The sequence below is a fragment of the Pieris brassicae genome, chromosome 8 (genome assembly GCF_905147105.1).
Source record: "Pieris brassicae chromosome 8, ilPieBrab1.1, whole genome shotgun sequence".
NCBI classification, from domain to species: domain Eukaryota; kingdom Metazoa; phylum Arthropoda; class Insecta; order Lepidoptera; family Pieridae; genus Pieris; species Pieris brassicae.
In genome coordinates this window covers 20,110,676-20,134,132 of record NC_059672.1, presented here as the reverse complement: position 1 = coordinate 20,134,132, position 23,457 = coordinate 20,110,676, and the positions used below count along the sequence as shown (strand labels likewise).

Here is a 23,457-nt window from a genome sequence, read left to right as displayed (position 1 = left end):
GTTAGGCTATGGAATTCACTTCCCGTTCCTATTCGCTTAGCTCCTCCTCTATCTTCCTTTAAATTTCTTCTGTACAAACATTACCTGTCCACATCGCATCCCTAACTTTCTTTCCAACTACTAACTGACGTGAGACTTATCTTAAATTATCGTGATTTATGTGCACTTTTTATTTTTAATGTATCATCTTTTTAGTTGAGTTTATTTTTTTTTGTTCCTGTTTAGTTTTGTCTCAATAACTGTGTATAACATGTATTTTTTCACTACTTGCCTATCTTATGTAATTTAATACATTTTTATTTATTATTTTTTCTTTACTCACAGTGGTTGCCTGGAAGAGATCGCTCGAAAGCGATAAGGCCGCCAGTTGCCCTCCTTTTGATTTAATTATGTTCAATTTTTTTATTTTCTGTAGGGTAACGAAGTGTTAATAAATAAATATTTATTACCTACACGAAACCTATACACATGATATCCCGTTTAACTGTAATAGTTATTTATTCTTGCAAACTACCGTAGCCAACTGTCGTAGCGTGGTTTCCGGCAAATGTCATGAACTACAGATGACCATAGCAAGAGAACGGATGTTGTCTGTAAGTGGATTTAATTACGAGTTACAAAATCTCTTCCATGTTTATATACACAGGGAGTCTACGCCTACGAAATGATAATTAATTCATTAAATTATGGCCAGTCGTGTACAGGGTATCTTATTACAACGTTTAGTGTAATTGTAATAATAATTTGTGAAATTTCATACACACTTAAGAATACTAACTGATGAAATTAACAGCAGGTATACTAAGAATTGCATTATTCAAATTGTTCATGTCATATGCGTTCATCCTCGTACTGACATAGAACAGACGAACGGATCCCAGCATGGAGTGGCCCTGGGAACCGGATGTTCTCCAGCAACGAGCCCGAGTCACTGGCTTGGTGTATGATACATGGGTGGAGCCACAAATTGAAGTAAATCCTATATATATATATATCTATATCCTCTGATGGTGTTCAATCAGAGTACCAGGTGGTCACCAGTAGGGGACCAATAATGTTAAAGTAGGTATAGATAGAGTTATGTTGTATTATTCTATTTATCTAAGATCTAATTGAGTAAATTATCATTTATTTATTTATTCATTTAGGTAACAAAACGGATACACCTCTAAAAGTATAAAACAAAATAAACATAAAACTAACACGTTGGACACATCCACAAAAAGTTTCACTGATAAAAAATAAGATATAAAGCAAAACAAAACAAAACATGATAGCAGAATGTTATTTAAGTAGACAATACAAAGTTTATAAATCAGGAGAACGACACTACTACGGAGAACGAGTACATACTAGTAGCCATAATAAAGAAGAAAGATACAAGGTTTAGGACTTTAATAGTTGTTTTAACCTATTCTTAAATGAAGCAGTAGAGGAGTGCGAAAAAAGATCGATATAAGAAGCAGAATCCAAAGTAGAACACGTCCTGTGAAGAGCCTCACGGAACCCAATATTAAATCTTATGAATTCGAGAAGATTTGAACTAGTTAGTTCATGTATAGTTATATATCTTTAGATGTTTGTCATACTCGTGCTAGCGCCATCGACGTCAGCATTGCGCAGCCAGGCTTTGGGAATACCGACCTCTGCGTGGTAGTCCCCTTGGAGGGGCTTATTGGCCCGGGGAAAACCGACCGCCACTACTCAATCACAAGAAATTTTATATTGACAAACGACTAAGATTCGGGATTATGTTCTATACACAAGTTATCTTTGTAATCAATTAATCTCTTATTATATTTCTATCGGTACCTACTATTTATCATATGAATACGCATTAAAATTCCATACACATTACTGATACTATAACTATTAGGAATTATATATCTGTCGCAGCCAACTAGCTTAATTAGCCGTTCAATTAACCGCCTGGCCGTTTGACTAGCGGCCTGAAAGATGTTTAGCCAGTTGATCAAACAGCTAGACAATGACGTTTCATTACTCGCCGAGCCTGTTGACTGTTAAAACTCTTCAAACTGTCAATATGGTGTTTGCAAACCACAACTTTTGAGTTCGATGGTGTTGTCCAAAGTTTCATGAAAAACATTATTGTTCTTGTGTACAATGGAAGAGTGTAGTATATATAATAATATGAATTTTACTTAACAAATTTAATTTTATAGATATTTTTTAAGTCACGTTTCATCTTTTTTATCTCTGCCAAATAATGACTCTATCGTACGAATGGCCTAAGCATTAGCCAGCCAGTTTATTAAATGTTGTAACAAACGCTGAATATCTTTCAGGCCGTTAGTTAAAAGGCTAAGCTGTTGAATTGAATTGAATGGCTAATTAAGCTAATTAGCTGACATATCCACATCAACAGGCGATGAACACCATCTACATCTTAGGTTCGACATCAGTAGAATCTTCCAAATTCCGTGTGTAAAAACTAACCTTGGTTTTTAGGCACACTCGTATTCTTCGCAAATACAGTAGTGGGCTAATTAATTGAAAAATAAACCTTATTAAGCGCCTCTAGGGTTTCTAAGTATTTGTAAATACTAGTAAAACTAAAATTTCTAATAGAAGTGTAATATTTTTTGGATCATTTATGTCTACCATAATTGTCATATACTTAAGAGTAGCTAGGTTGTGACATATACTGCAGATACATTAAATGTGATGTGGTTTCATTATTCAAACGAAATATATAATAGTTGATTAAACAAACGAGTAAGTCCATTTGAATTCTTAGCTAAATATCGTTATCAGGAAAAACAGAAATATCGTTTAAATGGCTTATTGGCATTTATATTTCAAGTTAAAAATAGTTTTATCTTCTTGTTTTAGTGCCTCTCCATTACTGCCCGTCAGTCTCTTAAAGCGTGTCTTGTCCTGTGCCAGATGCAGCAACTCTTCTGCAGTTCCATTATCCGTCCACTCCAACGTTGTGAAGCCATGATTTCTTTCTTCTACCAACACACGATTTACCCATTATAATTAATTGAAAGAGGTAGTAGCGGTCATGGCGCAACACGTGGCCCAGGTACGCAACTTTCCGTTGTTTAATAGTTTTATATTAAAACTTAATTATTGCACCATACAAAAGTTTGTTAGTCATTTATTCAACTGTGATTAAATATGTAGTATTTTCTATTAACTTTTACTAAGAACAATGTTTTTACACTGATGTTTTCGCTTAACTTTGACATGAGAACAACACAACCAACAAATTGTATTGGACAATTTTGTACTAACTTAACACTAGTAGGTTATAAAATAAAACATTCACTTATTATAATTATTTATTACCTTTAAATTAGTTTAAAAGCTAAATAGAAGATAAACCAAAAATACTTCCGGCTGAATCATAAATTGTTAATAAAATTAACATGTGACAAATAAATGCGCGCTGAAATAATATTAGCGTTTGCTATCGTGAACTTAAGAAATACCGCGAAAATGGCCGTGTGAGACCACAGAATAGATCGTGTCAAGTCTGTAGTACAAAATGGCTGCTTTGAGACATTTGACAAATGTACTGTTATGTAATGTTTCATCACAGATGTACCACAATACCTTATCCGTTATATATATGTAAATTACGTTAGTAAAGTGCCTGGAATAAAGTTTTATAGGCTGTGAACGGATTACTTTTAAAACAAACAATCAAGCTGTGTTTACGCTATGATATAGTTTGTTTGCCGCCATTTCAAAGTCAATAACTTATTCAGCGATAATGCGAAAATACAAATCTAGTATTAGATTATTTATAGTTTTGCGACAATAAAGACAATTTTGTTAAAACTCGCGAGTCGAATGCCTAAAACTCGTATGTAAAAAAAATATTTGTATTCGAAGTTATCTGCAGTGTCTTATATTTTATTAGGATTCGTCATCACTTCCAGCTGGGGCTTTGGGCTTGGGACCACCAGCTCTCTTGGCCATGATGATCTGGTCAACTTTGAGAATTGTAGTTGCCGCCCCGACCGCGTATTTGAGGCCCCAGTATTTCAGAAGGTACAAGTCCAAAACCCCCTTCTCTTTAACGTCACACACTCCGCTACTTTCAGAGTCAATGTCGAATCCAACAGTTTTTTGGTTTTCCTGAAAGGTGATCCATGTTACCATTGCATTTGTATAGAAATATGTATACGGTACAAAAACAGTGACACATATAAAGAAAATAGTATTTCTGCCATTTATGCCATTAACAAAAAAAAAAAAATATGACTTAACCATAAAGATTGTCCAATACTTGAATAGGAATAGAAGTTAAAAAATTCTTATAAAAGATATGTTAGAGACCATAGAGCTCGCCAAAACTTGACATATGTAAATAGGCCTTTATGTCACAAATGTAAATTAAATCTATAATAATCAAAAGACAACAACTCTTACCCGATGAGCCTTATACATTTTATTGACAACTTCCGTTGCGTTTGCGCCTGAATTGTCAGCCAACGCCCTCGGTACTGCTTCCAAAGCAACGGCGAATTTCCGCACGGCATATTGCTCTAAGCCTGGCAATGTGTCCGCGTATTGCAGTAGTTTCTGGGCGAGCTCGATTTCAGTTGCACCCGCACCGGCCACGAATCTTCGAATAACAATTTAAATATCAAATATTTTTTTTCAAAATATAATTATACATAAATATTATATACAAAAAAAAACATGAATATTTTTAGTATATAAAACATGTATGCGTGTAATACTGTTCACACGTAAGAAGTGAACTTCTTTATGACCTTATTTTTCGAAAAATGATCGTTATAGCTCCATATTCTTTAAACGACAATGTCTTAAATTATCATTTATTCGTATAGGTCCCATAATATACACTATATAGATATATTAAAAAAATAAACCTCTCAAATTTATTATATAAATATGTTTGTTTGTTTTTTTAATTAGGATTGTTATGTAAATATTTTTATTTGTAATAAAATAGGTAATTAAAATGAATTCAATATTATTAATGACTTTATCACTAAGCTTATGATATCATATCAGAATACGTATGAGTGAAAACCCAAAGATTATACATTAATTAAGACTTCTTAATAATTGACGTAAAGATAATTTATAACGCCATTGATTTGCGTCCATTTTCGACAAGAGGTCTGCGCAGATAAGATTGCCTTCGCATTGATCAGAAATTGTAAAAAAGTCAGAATTTAAAATCAATTCCACGCAAATAAAAAAAATCTAAAATTCTAATTACATTTTCACGTATTGTATATAAAGACTAATTAGACATTGCACTTAACTATAGTACCACTTCATCCTTATGTGTCAAATATTGTTTACATTGTGATGCAAAGAGAGGGATGGCTATCCCGTACACAAGACATATTTATGTTTAAAGACCAGAAAGAAAAGGGAAGAATGATTTTTATTATTGTATATACAAATAATGTTAAAAAAATCTAATTCCTACGATCAATGCTGTACATAATCTATACAGCTCCTAAGTGGGCCTTAGCCTCCTCAAGTATATTTAGCTTTTTGCATCCATCTTCGAACCTAATGTTTCGAGTTCTTCGACGATTCCATCCCACAATCGCCTCGGGTTTCCGGGGTTTTTCTTGGCACCAGCTTGCGAGTTCAGTACGGACCTTGGGGTTCTATCTTCCGCCATTCGGTGAACTTTATTCAGTTACAGAAATATATAGATAGCTCGTCTTTCTTGCTTAGGGCCCAGGTTTCAGAACCATAAGTGAGCAACGGTCGCAGCAGTTTTGTGCAGAACAAGCTTGGTACTCTTTTTGAGAATTCAAGATCGGAAATATCTAAGGCCAAAGCAGCAGCGATTTGCAATCATACTATGTCTCTATCTATATACATCTATATTCTCCGCTCTGCACGGCTGACAATGCTCTGTACATTTGATTGAAAGATGTTTGCTTGTTTCATACCAAGTTAGCACTTTGATGATATATGACTACTAGCAGTGACCTACTACATTCGAAGTCAGAATCAACTCATAATTTGTATGTGGTTTAACACCACAATAGAAAATAGAATTGCAGTGATCGCTTTGCATAAAGTGGGCGTCGGTCATATTCCAGACACTTCATCTGTCAAAGATTAGAAAAGAGCGAGGCGGTCGCGTGCTTAATGAATTGCTAAGGCTGTTAATGGTGTTAAAGCCAGATTTCGTTGAAACCCCATTAGGAAGCAAAACATCTTGTCGCGAGAAATGAAGATTCCCGCTAGGAATCTGTCGCTTATTATAAAATAAGATCTGAATAGTCGTAGGTCGATATAGGACATGCCCTAAATCAATCTTATAATCAAAGAGAGTGGATGTATCAAAACACCTTCTGTCGCAATACGCAGATGAACTGCACAAAAATATTCTCTTTACCGATAAAAAAAAATTCACGATTGAAGAACACTACAATGAGCAAAATGGTAAAATTCTAAGCTGCCATCAACGTGTCCATCATCCTGCGTCAGTGTTGGTTTGGTGGGTTCATGTCATATTAAGGATTTCATTTAACTGTTTTTTTTTGTGAAAAAAGAGTGACAACTTCACCAAAGGATATCAAGACATACGTATTAGATCATGTTGTAAAACCTCTCAGCAATACACTTTTCCAAAATATATGGACTTTCAAGCAGGATTCTGCACCTGGTCACACTTTAGGCACGGACTACCCAATCCTGGCTTGAAACCAACCTTCCGGACTTTGTAAGAGTTGAAGACTGGCCTTCATCTAGCCCAGACCTCAAACCTTTAGACTTCAAATTATGGTCAGTTTTAGAGGACAAGGCCTAAACGATACGGAGTCATTGAGTCTCTTAAATAATTTTGAGCCTCCCAAAAAAAGTCAATGGTGGCCGTTTTGAATAGATTTTTTATTTTATCTTTCGCTGAGACTAATAAATACGTATGTATCAATATTAATAATATTACCTTACTTCATAAAAAAAATGCATTTTCATTTGTTTCGGAACTTATGGCTGGACTAGGTATATCTGAACATATCCATACAACAACTGTCACCGAACTCGTGACTGACTAAAAATCTTTAGATAATGAAAAATTTATGCCACTTATCATAATATCATCCTTTATCGGTGTGACTCGACAGTAATTATTTTTTAATTATTATTTATCCAATCCAATTATTATTATGTACACTTATGAACATCGAAAAAGAAATACATAATAAATGCTTCTAATTTTACATAAGGTCTTTACATATGAAATTGGCGTATTTCGTACTGGCCACTTTAATCACCATGTTCTCCTCTTTGGTAAGGAATTCCAAATTCAAATTTGTACAGCTATTTACTCATGTATTTGTGCTTCGATGACCGTCATTCATTTGTTTTTTTCTGTTTGCGTCACTCATTTAACAAAATGGAAAATTTAAAGTATCGCATTATTTACGAGTACGAGTTCCGCCGTGGCACTAGTGCTGCGGAAACGACTCGAAGGGTGAATGATGTGTATGGCGGTCATGTTGCAAAAGAAAACACAGTTCGTTTTTGGTTCCAACGTTTTCGTTCTGGAAATTTCGACCTGCAGAACGAGCCCCGTGGACGGCCTGAGACTCAAGTTGATAATGAAGTACGGAAGGCTATTGTGGAAGCGGATCCATCGCAAACCACGTCCGAGTTAGCTGCAGGCTGCGGTGTTAGTGATAAAACTGTTTTAATTCACTTGAAGCAAATTGGGAAGATTAAAAAGCTTGAAAGGTGGGTACCTCACGAACTGACTGAAGCAAACCGGCAAACGCGCGTCGACTGCCGCGTTACATTACTGAACCCGCACAATAATGAAGGTATTTTAAACCGAATCATTACCTGTGATGAAAAATGGATTCTTTACGATAATCGGAAGCGCTCAGCGCAATAGTTGGATCCTGGCCAGCCAGCCAAATCCTGCCCCAAGCGAAAATTAACCCCAAAAAAGTTACTTGTAAGCGTTTAGTGGACTAGTGCCGGTATTGTTTATTGCAGTTTTCCCAAATCTGGCCAGACTATTACGGCTGATGTCTATTGTCAGCAATTGCAAACCATGATGGAAAAGCTAGCGGCTAAACAACCTAGGCTGGTCAATCGCTCAACGCCACTGCTACTTCACGACAACGCTAGACCACACACTCCACAACAGACGGCTACCAAATTAGAAGAACTTCAATTGGAATGTCTAAGACATCCTCTGTACTCCCCGGACCTTGCTCCAACAGATTACCATTTTTTTCGAAATTTGGACAACTTCTTGCAAGGGAAAAAATTTAACTCTGATGGGGCAGTACAAATCGTCTTCACAGATTTTATTGATTCCCGTCCGACTGGTTTTTTTAGTAAAGGGATCAATGAACTGCCTATGAGATGGCAAAAGTGCATAGAAAACAATGGTTCATACTTTGATTAATTAAATATATTATATTTAAAAATATTCGTCTTTTTGTTCCTCCCATACAAAACGCCAATTTCATATGTAAGGACCTAATATTTATTGCCAGTTCTCGAATCAAGGGCGTAGAACGGAAGAGAAGAACTGGAAATAAACTCTCCGTCACTCCTTAGTCGCCAAGTTTTTTGTTTTACACAATGATTATAGGTTGTATAGGAGCTGAAACCATTACGCCATGTTCCACATGACATCGTAAGTTATTTATAATAATAAAATAAATAAAAAACAGAGATTTGTATCAGCAGGAGGTACGGTGAAAGCACTTACATTCTGGTATATATAGATACCGGCAAACTTCTTGAACAAATGTCCTTGCCTGTGCAGAAGCGATTTATAAGGTCGATCGCGTGATTGGTAAATCAGTTGACGTTTGACTCCCGCACTGTGTTCGATGCGCAAACTTTCCCCCACTCCCTTGTTTAATGCTCAAGAAGTTTGCCGGTATCTGTACCTTAAGCTGACAAGAACCTAAGTTTTTACGGTAACCTCGTTTTTAGCACATTTTCAACAATATCTTTAAACCAATAGACAAATAAAATACACTCACTGTCCATCTCTGGCGATTCCCTTGAATGTGTTGACACCATCATCAATAGCCCTTTCAATGTCATCCATGTAATTGTCAGTAGAGCCTCGGATGACAACTGTGGAAATCCGGGATTCGGAACTATCCATGCTGAAAACCACAACTCGCGTGTCTCCCAGTTCGTCTACATGGACCTTGTCACAGTAGCCGAGTTCATCTGCCGTTGGGGTTGTGAGACGGGGTAAGACCTGGAATGACATATTTAATTAGCCTTTACACCCTGGACTATAATTAATTATTTTTAGTAAGAAATTGAATGAAAGAAAGTAGAGTATTGGAGCTTTTTAAGTATTGATTAAAAAAAATGTTTGTACATTTACAAAGCAAATATCATTTTAAGTATAATTGAGAAAGTTTATGTGACAAAGCCGTTTAAAGCAGTGTTTCCTAACCTCTTTTGTGCCATGCTCCATCTTGCTACTAAAGTTTTTATGCCCATATGTAACATACATAATTTTTAATATCTAACATTTAATTGCTCACTAAGAATCTTAAATGATAGGTTTTACACTGTAAACAGTAGATTTTAAAACATATAAGGGAGCGTTCAAGTATCACGTCACGCAATTTTTGTAGATTCTTGACCAGCCTTGACCCTCATGAAACGCACCGTAACGTTTTCTGTATCTAATAGTAAAACGTTTCGTGACCACCCCCCAGTGACTCTTTGTAACTAAAACTTATTATTATATGGTGTTAAGTACTGGACCCGCATCGTAACGTTTTACAAGAGGACAACCCCCTCCAAATTCGTTACATAATACTTGAACGCTCCCTAATGTAAAATAATACATTTTGAATATCCCTCCTTAACTATCATGAAGCCCAAAGGGGCCCCTTTGGGCTCCACATTGGGTACTGGTTTAAAACAGTTTACGTCGCAATAGTTTACCTTATCTACATATAATAATGTATTAGGACATTTATTTGACTACATTCGATGTAAATTAGTTCATAAATACGCCAGTCTCTGCAACTTGAGACATATTTTCATACATTTCTTAACGCTTAATACGATTCATCATCCCGTTTAATACGCTCGGGCCCGAGCCCGAGAGGTTTAACGCGAGCCACGAGAAGCGCCCCCCCCCCCCCCCCGTGAAGAACCCGAGATACTGCAGGGTTTTCCCGGATATTCTTCCATTGAAGACAATGTAGCACCGTACGAAATTCAATCAATTGAAGATCTTATTGAGAATGTGAATAACACACAAAACGAGGCCCTAAGTGATAATGATGAAGACGAAGATGAGTCAACTCCGGTTTTGTCAAATGTTAATGATTAACATGACGCTATGTAGCTTCTTTGCATCAGAATGAAGATGCACTGCAAAAGTTGAATGATGTTGAAAATCTTTTAAGTGCTAATGCATCAAAATCTTTCTATCAAACCAAAATAAATGATTATTTTAAATAATATAATTATAATTATAATACGTATTTAATGTAATTCATAAATGTATAATTTAATACCTATACCAAAATTAGAACACAATACATAATGTATGTAGTTCGTTTTATTTTTCCCATCCCGCATAATACACTTTCTTGCTTAAGACATGTTTGGACCCTGAGAAATCGTCTTAAGCGGGCTTTACTGTAAATGTTTGTGTTATCATTAATTATATTATACATGAATTCAATATTTATACTTACAGTGGCATTAACAGTTCTAGAAAGACGTCTTAAATCAAACTTGGAATTCAGACGAACTGCCATGACACCAAACTTGTTCAAGAAGTGCAGGGCCATATCTCCAAACTTAGCACCAGCCACCACAACTTTGACGCCAGCGTCAGCTATATCTTTAATCTGCTTTTCAAGAAGAGATTCTTCTCCCTTACTGAAGTTCAAAAGTTCATCTGCACTTTTAATGAGGACAGTGCCTTTAGTTTCAGTTTGTGTAATGTCCACAGGACAGGAGTAGACGGCCACTTTAGCCTTGGTAATGTTAGTGATGTCACCCTCTACTTCACGTTTGAACACCATGCCTGAGAGGACATCAGACTGCAGCAGACCAGCTCCAAGGATCTGAATAAAATATAAAATGTATAGTTATTTTATCATTAAAAAAGTTCTGGTTGAAAAAATATTTTTTTTGATGACACCAAAAAATTGGTCTGGGTGATTGGGAATGAAAATATGATAGTCAACATCCTTTAAAAATCTATTTACTCTTTTAGGCATATTCATCATACTCTTTATAATCTACAAGCTGCAAATAAATGCACTTCTCCTTATTATAAATAATTATATTAATTAACATTTTTAATAAATATCATTCACATATTATAAAAAATTTGGTTAAAAATAAAATTAAGATCCACTCGAACACCACATATGACAATGTCATGATGAGTTATGATTGCGCACCCTGTTAAAACTTATTTGATATACTTAGTGATCCAATTTTGATACACATATGTTCTAAACATATATTTATGCTTTTTTTTAATTCAATTAAAGTTACTTTTCTTCTTCACAAGACAAAATACACAATGTAGTTTACACTGGTTACAAGGAGGCTAAGATAAATTACATCAGTGGTCACACATGTCAGCTGAATCTTACGCTCACTAACAATATAAGCAATATTACCTTACATATCCTGATATTGTCAACATTGAATGTGGTCTTCTGTGGCAGAATACCAATGCAGGCTTTGGCAACTAGGTTAGCAATAAAATCTTCATTTCCATATTGCTTGGACATAATTGAAGGTTTAATACCTTTCACTACATCATCAATGTTTTTACAATCTTTTATTTCAAAGCAAACAAGTTCTGGAAGAATTTCCAAGCATTTGTCAAGAGCCCTTTCATATCCATCAGCAATTTCGCTTGTTGTAACACCTAAACGTAGAAGCTCTTCAGCTGCTTCCAAGAGGGCTCCAGACATCACAATTACAAAGTTTGTGCCGTCACCGACCTCTGAGTCCTGCATTTGGCTTGCCAGTACCATGAGTTTTGCGGCTGGATGTTCTACATCCAACTCGCGTATAATTGTACCTGCATCACTAGTAACAAATTGCTTTTCAATATGGTTTATTATCATTTTGTTCATCCCATTTGGTCCATAAGCAGATCTTACACTTCGAGCAAACTCTTTGCAAGCATTAATATTCCTGTAGACAGCTTCCTCTAATCCTGAGAACATCTGAAAGACATCAACGAATTTTTAATAATATAACTTTATATATATGTACACTTTATACCCAGGTGCCATTTAATTTCTAGTTTTTCTTTGATTTTTAGGAATGCTGTGCACAATTGTATTTACACTATGAATTCAAAAAATACGTTTCAACAACACAAATGCAACAGACTGAAAGGTTTTTGATTTATATGTTTGAAATGTAGCATTTTATTCTCATTTTATATGGTCCAAGTAGAAATATTTAAGAAATTGTGGTCATATGGTCAGCGGCACATGACAAAGCCTGAGTTTTTGGTTATAATTTATAAACTTACCCGTGCTCCATCTTTTAACATCTGCGGCACACCTGGTGCTTTTGGAATATGTAAAGCCATTTTCCGACGTTTTATTGTATTTTATAAAAGCAAAAAGAAATATAATTTCAGATTTACAAATATTTTTTTATAGAACAGACGCACACTTTAGAATTCAAGTGACTGTCGCTTCTAGAGTCTTGACAGTTCTTTAATGTGGTAATTGTCAAATCAAGAATATGACATTCTCTCACTAGATTTTAAATTTTTGGCGGGAAAGTGTGAAGTATGAAAGTGGTAGGTGTGTATGTGATATAAATATAATATCACATACACATATATCACAACTATTTAGTTGATTGTACACAAAACGGGGCGATATGTAAGACTGTTTAGCCACAAGACAAATTTATGATCAATCATAATATTTAAAATATTATATTATTAATAATATGATTTGACTAAAGATTATTTTTAAAGTAGAGTATTATTAAAGTCTCTTTATTTCCCAAAGAAAGTTTAGTTGTCTGATATTACACATATCAGTAAATGAAACAAATATTTATTCAAGAATATTTTATTATACGAAAATACAAATGATTATATTTATTCACAGTTATATTTCAGTCTAAAAATTTAAATTGAAAACTCAAGAGCTCACTTACATATGAAGCTAAGATTTCAATCTTTAATAACATTTTTTTTCCATTTAAGTTTTGAGAAAACCACTATATATTAAAAAAAATGATGTAGATGTATTAGGTTCATCACTAGTCTAAAACGCACGGTTTAGTCTTCTGTCTATGGTTATAAATTCTCATCCCTACGGCCGTTGAACTCCAAATTCTATTATTTATATTTAAAAAAAAAACAAATAATGCGTTCGAAATTCAAAATATAAGGAAACCTCTAGGTATTATCGGTTATACGAGTTATTATTACCTATGTACCCAACAACCGTTACAATGTCAATACAACTATCTATCTAAAACTATTAATTCGATTTATTTTCTACTCCAAAAGTACGCACCTCTATTCGAATAATTAGCGAGGGTAACTTATTAAGAGATACAAAACTTACAATTAACATTCGATATTTGAAAATAATATACTTAAAGCCAAAAAAGGATATAAAATAAATGTATACTTTAGTCATAAAATCACAGAAAAACATTGTAGGTCATAATCGTAATACTGACGTGCTTTAAGGAATAAAACCAATCATTAGCAAATTTCTACATCAACCCACAGATGGCGTTATAATATATTATTTATCTTTAAAACTGAGTATTTAAGTTTTAAAGAAAACAGTATAAAAAGTATAAATTTAACTGAGATCATAAATATTATTAATTTTCTCTATTATTTATGAAATATAGTATTTTGAGCAAAGGCGCCATCCTAATGTTCTAAACACGTCACAATAAATGCACCAAAACTGTTAATATAAAGACCACAAACACAACTGAACCCATAGACAATTGAAACTAGCTTTGACGACAGGGTTGCCAGATTAGATGTCCGTGGATTTTATATCGTTAAATACATACATTTAATAATAATTTTGGAATTCTTTAGACTGGTTAAAAATAGTGAGTATTATTAGTTAGTTATGTCACGTGACACGTTAAATTTAAATCTAGAAAGTCAGATTCTTCAGTGTTACCATAGCAAAAAAATATTTTTGTACCGGAATGTTGCAATGCACTTTAATTATTAGTTGAATTTTATCACAGTTAACGACTCCAAATTGTATCGTTTCCATTATTTTATTAAATTGAAAACCGTAAAGCCTCATAAAATGGCAAGTTAATTTAATACTGAATTGTCTTTAAGACAAAAAACTTGTGGCTTTCTTGTTCTGTGTTCTCCACTTTGGTTGTTAGGTATCTGTTAGATAAAACAAGAAATGTAGTTTATCACAAGCAGTTTAAGTACTACAGAGAAGTAGCCTTGACCACATCATGTTGAATAGGATAAGGAACGTCAGGACTGTCTCTTTAATAAGTTTGTCCGCGAACAAACAGCCTCTTGTGCAGAGGAATCAGTTACCCAGGTAGTCCTGGAATGCGTGGCTGTGGCTAACCAACTAACAGAAATCCTCGGAGTAGTGAAGTCGCTCCGGGATACCGGCGAAGTGCCCATGTGACTTCTGTGCTTCTGGAAGGATCTAGGCTGGCCTAGTTAGCCAGGACATAACGCACTATGGACCAAATGAGCGTGTAAGGGCGGAAACTGAATCCACAAACTATTACCATTACCATTGGGGTCAAAAGTACCAAAGAGGCTTATGGTAATAATTGCGGAGGTCTATTACAATAATAAGTACTTAGAGTGGATTGATAAAAGTCGTTTTACGAATAGTTATTCGAAACACAAACGAATATCAGCACAACCTCGGCGGAGGTATCGCGACGACAGCTGCGCCTGCGCGGCCTGTCGTTAGCGGAGCTAACTTGCGCCAACAGTTGGACTCAGAGTCATACACTTCCACTACACATAGGTATTTCACGCCGTCGTATCCACCTGCAATTGATTTAGCAAAACTTTATAAAAATATACTAATATATTAAAATTTATATGTCTACCTATAAATAACGTGTGTACAGGTCGTCTTGTCCACCATACGTCCTGTACACACGTCTAACATACAAAAAGAAATCTAATAATGTCAAACATTATCGATTCCAGTGGAACACACAAAAAAAATTATCAAATTCATTACGAACAGATGCACAGACGATTTATATATATACCAGCTGTTTATTTGCTGTATAGATAAATAACCTAGATACCGAATGAAGCGGCCTCTGCCAGGCTGTGTTTTGAATCTAAACCCTCCAGTGGGCCACCTAGGTCCAGCCGTTTAAGAGGAGTTTCATGAAGTTTGCATTTTTTTAATAGAACGAGTAAACGAGCCTACGTAACGCTCAAAAAGAGCGTTGGCTCAAATGAACTGTGTAATATATAACAAACACATAAGTTTGATGCACAGATAAATTATTTATATAACAAAACAAGTATCAAGGATTTGATTGCATCTGCTTTTAGGAGATATCTATAGGTGATTTTAAAACAGCCTTTTATAGACAACGTATTCAAATCAGTGGCGCTACACACTTTTTAGGTCTGGGCCTCAGATTTCTATACCTATTTCATTATCATTTGTCAATCTAATAGGCAAGGGTCTAAGGCAAGTCGGTTTTCTCACGGTTTCTTCACCGTTCGAGCGAATGTTAAATGCGCACATAGAAAGGAAATCCATTCGTGCACAGGGATCGAACCTCAGGGATGAGAGTCGCACTCTGAACTGCCACTAGGCCAACACTGCTTACAGTATTGAAAAATCTAATTTATTATATTTAACCCCAAGTCAGTAGTCAAAAATGACAATTACAAGTAATTTGACAACTGACACTAAATTCGAAATTCAAACGCTCAATTACTCACCGACAGCAATGATTCGATCGCCCAAAAGACACGATCCTATCGCGTCCCGACCGTACGACAACCTTGCGAGCAGCACCCAATTGTCGGCAATGGGGTCGTACCTCTCGACACACGCGAGGCGGCCCCCAGTGGCGTTTGCGGGGGCTTCGTGGCCCCCTAAAGCGTACAGGTAGCCATCGGCCGCGCATACCTGAATATCTATTACTTAAGAAAAACACTTTTTGAACGTATTAAAACTATGTATTATTATAAAAAACTTATAGTTATTTACATAATGCTAAATTTTTATCCGACGTTTCGCGTGCTTTTCAGCGTGCGTGGTCACGGTGACTGAAGACAATTAAAATTTAGAATTTAGAGTTTTTAATAATAATACATAGCTTTTCAGAAAGTGTTTTTCTTATTGTGTAAAGGCTATTTTAACAAAAGACAATATCTATAAAATAAAAAAAAACTTAGTCGTAGTAACATATAATATCGCAGTATAAATGTAGTCCCGTAATTACTCATTGGTACATGGGGTATATGTCATGTATAGATTGATACTCACACTGACACCTCCTCTGCGGCGGTTCATGGGTGCGCAGGCGGTCCAATGGTTAGTAGCGGGATGGTAGCACTCGACTGAGCGGAGACAAGCCCCACTATCGCGTCCGCCCACAGCATAAAGACGTCCGCGTAAAGCGGCAACACCACATGTACTGCGAGCGCCGGACATGTTCGCGACTATCGTCCATGAGCGAGAACATGCGTCCCATCTTAAATTTTGTTTTTTTTTGTTATAATATTACTCTTTTTAATTGGGGACGAAGGCACAAAACGATTGAAGTGTATATACACTACTTAAAAGGATTTTTAAGAATATCCATAGCACTTAATGCCTCACAACTTACACACCATCACGTCAAAACCCTCACTTTCACAACATCACACAGCACAGCCGAATTAAGTATATTAAGTTAAATGTATTTAATATTTTTCTTTGGTTTTTTCAGTTTGTAAATGTTTGAATTTTTTTTTGTATATATTATGTATTCTTTGGCTAAATGTTTGCCTGAAAGAAAAAAGTGGTTGCCTAGAAGAGATCGCTCGTAAGCGATAAGGCCGCCAGTGATTTTATTATGTTAATTTTTTTTATATTGTAGTGTAACGAAGTGTAAATAAATAAATCTTAACTATACTGTGTTTTGTTATATATACTTTATGTTAGCCTGCCAAATACCAAACTTGTTAAATCTTTCATACGCGATGCAAGGTTTTACTATGAAAATATAAAATATATTATCTATGGAGAGTAACAATCATATACACTTATGGTTGTCTCCTGCCTAAATAAATAAATAATTATTATTAAAAAAGTTTTGGTTTACTTTGACGTCTTTGAGACCTACGAGTTATCTAGCTAAGTATCAAATAACTTTCTTTAGTTCGTATCTTCTTCTAATCTAGACAAAGGATTTGTATAAAACAATAAACAATTATTCAAGATATTTTTATAGAACAAGGGGCAAACGGGCAGGATCTGATGTTAAGTAATAACAGCCGCCAATGGACACTCTCAATGCGTGGGCGCTGGCGGGTTGCCGGCATTTTAAGAATTCTTTTCTTGAAGGACTCTAAGTGGAATAATATCCCCGTTGAAAAATCTTCAACTAAAATCAAATTTTCGTCGCAATTATAAAAAAAAACATCTACTTACTCAACAAAAAACTTACGTAATATAGTTTTTAATCCGCCCAAAAATATTTATTTATCTACTTCTTAACAATTATTCTTAGTTTTATTTTATTTACATTTTTTTTCTTCTTTGCTTATACTGCTATTACTATTATTATTATTTGTTCCTTGCGACTGAGGCGCAAGGTAGCTGCTGTGGTCTCTGGCAGAATGACCAGCGCTGTGGAACAACTCTGCTCCTCAGCATAATGCTGAGCCAGGGCCAATTACAACCACAGCACACACGCATTACACAATTAAACCTTTTTCTTAAAAAAAAAAATTGTTTTTATCTTTTTGATTATTGTTATTTTATGTGTGTCTGTGTGTGTCTTTTATTAGTAATAAATGTTATGTCTATGTCTATGAATTAGTTAGAAAATACTTCAGCGGTCAACTGCTTCCACACAGTCGTGGTGTGCGGCATAAACTGCCTTAAGAAACGCTCAGTTTTGGAACGTATACTCTCAGCATATTAATCCGAAAATAGCTTTGTATGTTAAAAAATAAACGTAAGAAAATGTCAAAGATTACCTAAAACATAAAAAGTTGGAAATACATTTACTGACCTCTCAACAGAATTGAGGTATATCCAGCCGTCGTGTCCTCCCACAGCGTATATAGGCGAATTTGGTCCGTCACCTAACACGGTCACGCCTAGCCCATGTCTGTGCGTGTTCATGGGAGCTAGAGTACTCCAACTCAAAGAGGTCAGGTCGAAGCATTCCACCTGGTTTTACATTTGAAAAGATGCATTTTCACGAAAAAAAAAAGACCATTGAATGATCACTGACACTATTGTATTGGCTTGGTATGTAAGAATAGTTTCTATAGATTTTTATAAATAAATAAATACAATAATTGAAGCAGAACGTACGAAGTACAAGACAGCAAAAAATACCGAGAATGTGCAAATAAATATGTCGGAGTAAAGTAGTTAAATCAAAGAGTTAATTGAATCTCTAGACAGTTAATTAAATGTCGATATTCAATCAAGTCGCTAGCATTTTGATTCAAATAAAGCAGCGTCGAAAACGTTTAACTAACTGTCTGACCGAAAGCCAGCGTGTTGATTAACAATGTAAAACAAGACTCCGCCATGATTATTCCATTTGTTATTCTTATTTCGGTGTGATGATGAAGAACTGAGAGCTTGGACATTCCGTGTTTGGCTTTATTGTAAATAAGGTTAGGTTAGGTTAGTCTTGTTGCCTAGGAACGTTTTGGAAACTCGTTAAACGTTTCGTTCACTCACTTGTCTGACGGAACTTTAGCGACTTGATTGAATATCGATTTTTTATTAACTGTCCAGAGATTCAATTGACTCTCTGATTTAATTACTTTACTGCGACATATATATACTTAAACACTTACTTTCTTAGTAATAAATGTTATGTATATGTCTTAAAAATGAATTCAGGTTCTAAGGACCTAATAACTATATATGACGCTCTTCCAATAGATGCTTATTGGAAAATTTATCTCACAGTTCATCTTTCTTAAGCATTTCATTTCGGATCTACGCCAAGTTGTGTAATAGGCTGTACTTCATACGCATGGCAACCCCCCTGTCATTTTTTAAAACTCCTCTACATAAACATAGGCTGTACTCCATACGCATGGCAACCCCCCTGTCATTTTTTAAAACTCCTCTACATAAACATAGGCTGTACTCCATACGCATGGCAACCCCCCTGTCATTTTTTAAAACTCCTCTACATAAACATAGGCTGTACTCCATACGCATGGCAACCCCCCTGTCATTTTTTAAAACTCCTCTACATAAACATAGGCTGTACTCCATACGCATGGCAACCCCCCTGTCATTTTTTACCTCCTCCTTCCTCTACATAAACATTTCCTAACTATATCCTATCTTGCTCAATCGTGTGTTTTTTATATGACATTTGGTTATGCACTTTACTCATTTTTGTTTTTTATATGACATTTGGTTATGCACTTTACTCATCATATTTCTTTCTTTAGATTTTTCCCTTACTAGTGTTCCCTTAAAAAAAATTTTGTATTACGTTATTTTTTTTGTATAAAAGTAACGAAGTGAATACATAAATAACAAAAGCCAAAGAAACAAAAAAAAAAGTTTTCCCTGTAGACGTTCACCATAAATAATATTAGAACATTAGTCATACTAACAAATATAGATACTTACCAAAATGATTTATTCGTACAAGTAAAACAATAAAAGTCATCCACAATTGACAAATATAAACTATTACTCACCGTGTTGAGAGTTTTAAGTCCATCCCGTCCGCCGACCACAACCAATTTATTTTGAAGAACGGCAACACCGAACTGAAGTCGTCTCGCGCCCATTCGCATATAGGGACTCCATGTGTTTGTGCGCGGGTCATACATCTCCATGTTACTTGCGCCCTTGGAATATATCGTTCGAAAATTAAAAATTCTGTTTTTTATTGTCTATGGTTTATGGAGTGCGTTTCCTATAACCTAAATTATTTTATGACATTTTTTCATTGCCATTACCTTGTACCCATCCATTCCGCCGATAGCCAACAACCTTCCAATAGTAGATGTTCGTGGCCGAGTCCTGTGAGAGAAGAGCAGAGATCTCCTCTCAGGCAACAAGTGCCATTTGACAGCTTCCATTATCAATGGCTGACATCCCACCACATTACCACAAGTAAACTCTACTTTGTCTATCAAATACTGGAAAAGATAAAAAAATATTTATTTATACATACAACTACCTATTATTTTTTTTAATTACCTTTGCTATTAATGTTCATGATAAAATAATTAATAAAGTAAGAATAATATACCTCTGATGATAATAGTGGCAGTTTGACAAATTTAAGTAAATTGGGGAGATATTTCTGTCTATCTGCAACGTCATGTTGTACCCACAACATCAAGCTCTCAAAGACATTCTCTTCAGTTACTACGTTGAGATCATCTGAATTCAATAAATTTGACAACTGTTCTTCACTCAGTCGTAGGAACTCATCATTTTTTACCACCTGCAAGAATTATACTACTATATAAAGATTATTTTATTATTTATATAAGTAGAGAATATATATTTAAATGTATAGTTTCATAAAGAGAGAAGTTTGTTTGCATTTCTCAATTGCTTAAATATTTATGGATACATCAATGTTATTGATAGATGCTACGGCATCTGTTTGCTCATTTTTTGTAGGACCTATAGTTTTATATACTATATAATTATTTTTTAATGTAACAAAGAATTAATTACTTAAATACAAATATGAAGGACGGTATGTTTAGGAAATTTCCATTAGTTTATACTTGGCTGCACGGCAGGAAGTTGAATCATTATATAAATGTAAAAATTGCAACACTATGAATTGCCTCGTAAATATTTAAAAATGTCTATATATGGAGAACTGCAATTTATTATTCCATATAATGCAACATTTTTAATTAGTAATTGTAGGAGTTTTATATAAGTAGTAATAACATAAAACTGTTTTACTATAGCTTTGTTTGTCACCCACAATGCATACAAAATACAGCTTCACTTTGGGAGAAACAATTTTCAGGATGATAATTAAGCAAATCTACTTGTCTAGGAAAAAAATAAAATTGTTTTCTGCTTCATTAAGCAGTTAAGAACATCACAATAGAAATTCTAAACATGTTATAATACCGTAGGGACACTGAAAAGTAAATAGAAAGTATTTAGAAACTAGAAAGCAAACAGTTATGTTCTATATCATGTGTACATATTTATAAAATATTACATGACACTATTAACTGTAAGATTTGAGAGTTGAGGCTTAGGGCATACTCCTGTATGTCAAAATCAAATACTTTTTCTCATATGCCTTTTAATATACATTTAAAAAAGTAATTTCATTACCTGCATAAAGTGTTGATATGTATACTGCATAGCACTTTTGTGTAAACTAAGACATGATTGTTGCTCTGCAAATAATGCAATACCTAAACTATTACAGGGGTCAAGTTGTTTCTCTAGGAAATCACAACAAGCTTTTGCTGCTACATTCAATTGTAAAAGTGTGGCTGTTGATAATATTACTTCTACAGTATCTTCACTTAATTCTGGAAATAGAGGGGTTTATATAAACTTTCTCAATACTTGGTTTAGACTGAAAAACAACAGGCTTTGATTAATTGAGATATTTAAACATACCTATGATACCTGTATAACAGTAATTTACTAAAGTTTTTAAAGCCTGAGGGTCTACTCTCTCTAATGTTATTTCTGATGATTTTGATTCTTGTAGTGAACCCATGAACATTGCAGCAAAATATTCACTACAGGATACTAGCACCAACTTATGGACGGGAATTCTGCAAATAACATATTCATTCTATATTATGAATTATATTTTCAGAAAAATAAACCATCATTAATTTATTTAACTTTGAACAAGTATATATTTAAAAAAAAACTATTAATCAATAAAATTATTAATAGAAGTGCAAAAATATGAATAGAAATTAATGCAATAAATTTGTCATAATTAAGCCACTAAGTTTTAATCATATTAGCATTAAATACAAATAGTTTTTATTTTATATAAAGATATCTCGTCTTTGTTTCGTTGAACAAAAGAGTGCTCTGTAAATGGATGGCGATAGTATTTACCTGCAAGTACCCGCAATAAGGACTACATCGCAGAGTTTTTGTGATTGGTAATATCCAAAAATGTTCTTTAAAGTTGCTTCGGAATGCCCTTTGTTGCAGTGAAATTCATCTGGACTGGAGCCACTCGAAAGGCTAAGTTGGCTAAGCTCTCGCGGTAAACCCTCGTCTACAGAATTTTGAGAAACGTTATCCCTCGAGGCCTCAGCCCTCTGACTATCACACGTCGACATCGTTGCATTCACTTCCACTTTAACAATGAAATATAATATAAAGCACAAGAAGCAAACAACTAAGTCCAATGCCCAACAGAAACAAGAATGCCTACAAAATACAAATAGTAATGAAAACAAAGAAATGTCACAGCTGTTTGTGTTGCCAGCACTTGCTTCCCATTTTCATCCAAGTCACAAATACCAATCCTATTTACTTTATTTCAGATAGGGGCTTAATCGTGGTATTTAAATAAGTTCATCATTCAAGTTAACGTTAGATTTTTTTATATTATAATCAAATCAATCACTTTTTGTTTAACCTTTTTGGAAAGATTTTCCGCTAAAAGACACAAGATAATTTTATAGCAACATCATAATTAAGTGTCGTTTCCTGAAGTCAATGACCTGTCAATGTCAATGAACAAATGGCGGGTTAAGTTCTTGCGAGTTTAGGGAGATAATGAAGTTGAATTAATAAAATTGAATTCTCAATAGAATTATTAAATACATAATAATTCTTTTATACACATAAAAGCCTAAATGTGTTTTTATTTTCTTTCCTTGTTAAGTAGGACAAATTGATTCGTGTCACTCAAAAGATGTCGCTTTATATAATAAGACAAGGTACCATATTAAATTAAACTTTCAATATATTGTATTATATATTTCATAATTTAAATGTTTTTACTGCAAACGCTTGTGAAAATCAGTGTGAGCGTATTGGATATAATAGTATAACCCATCGATTTTAAACGAGGTCTCCCACTGTATCTTAAATAATTTATTCTTGAAAATACTTTATTTATTCGTGTAATAAAATTGCACTCGCATTTTATTTGCATACATAGGGTCACTAAATTATGAAAAAAAAACTTCTTACTGCGAATGCTTGCGACTTTGTCCGCACGGAATTTGCAACCTTAATTTAGTGAATTTAATATCGTTTTGTAATTGAAATTTATAGTTGTTGCTTCTAGGAGAAATAAATT

General features: G+C 34.5%; 2 protein-coding genes across 2 annotated transcripts; both read right to left on the bottom strand.

The window, feature by feature from the left end:
• Positions 1–3,295: 3,295 nt before the first annotated feature.
• On the bottom strand, positions 3,296–12,667 carry LOC123713258 (T-complex protein 1 subunit theta). Its single transcript, XM_045666847.1, has 6 exons — positions 12,494–12,667; positions 11,622–12,179; positions 10,680–11,054; positions 8,985–9,211; positions 4,405–4,600; positions 3,296–4,110 (listed from the first exon to the last, which is right to left on the bottom strand). Exons 1-6 carry the CDS (start codon positions 12,551–12,553, stop codon positions 3,889–3,891), a joined length of 1,638 nt encoding a protein of 545 aa, XP_045522803.1. The 5' UTR covers positions 12,554–12,667; the 3' UTR covers positions 3,296–3,888.
• A 395-nt stretch (positions 12,668–13,062) lies between these two features.
• LOC123713358 (kelch-like protein 5) lies at positions 13,063–22,567 on the bottom strand. Its single transcript, XM_045666970.1, has 11 exons — positions 22,257–22,567; positions 21,798–21,958; positions 21,504–21,706; positions 20,440–20,637; positions 20,144–20,326; positions 19,880–20,032; positions 18,208–18,368; positions 16,473–16,680; positions 15,923–16,112; positions 14,869–14,998; positions 13,063–14,362 (listed from the first exon to the last, which is right to left on the bottom strand). Exons 1-11 carry the CDS (start codon positions 22,484–22,486, stop codon positions 14,287–14,289), a joined length of 1,893 nt encoding a protein of 630 aa, XP_045522926.1. The 5' UTR covers positions 22,487–22,567; the 3' UTR covers positions 13,063–14,286.
• Between the last annotated feature and the right edge of the window lie 890 nt (positions 22,568–23,457).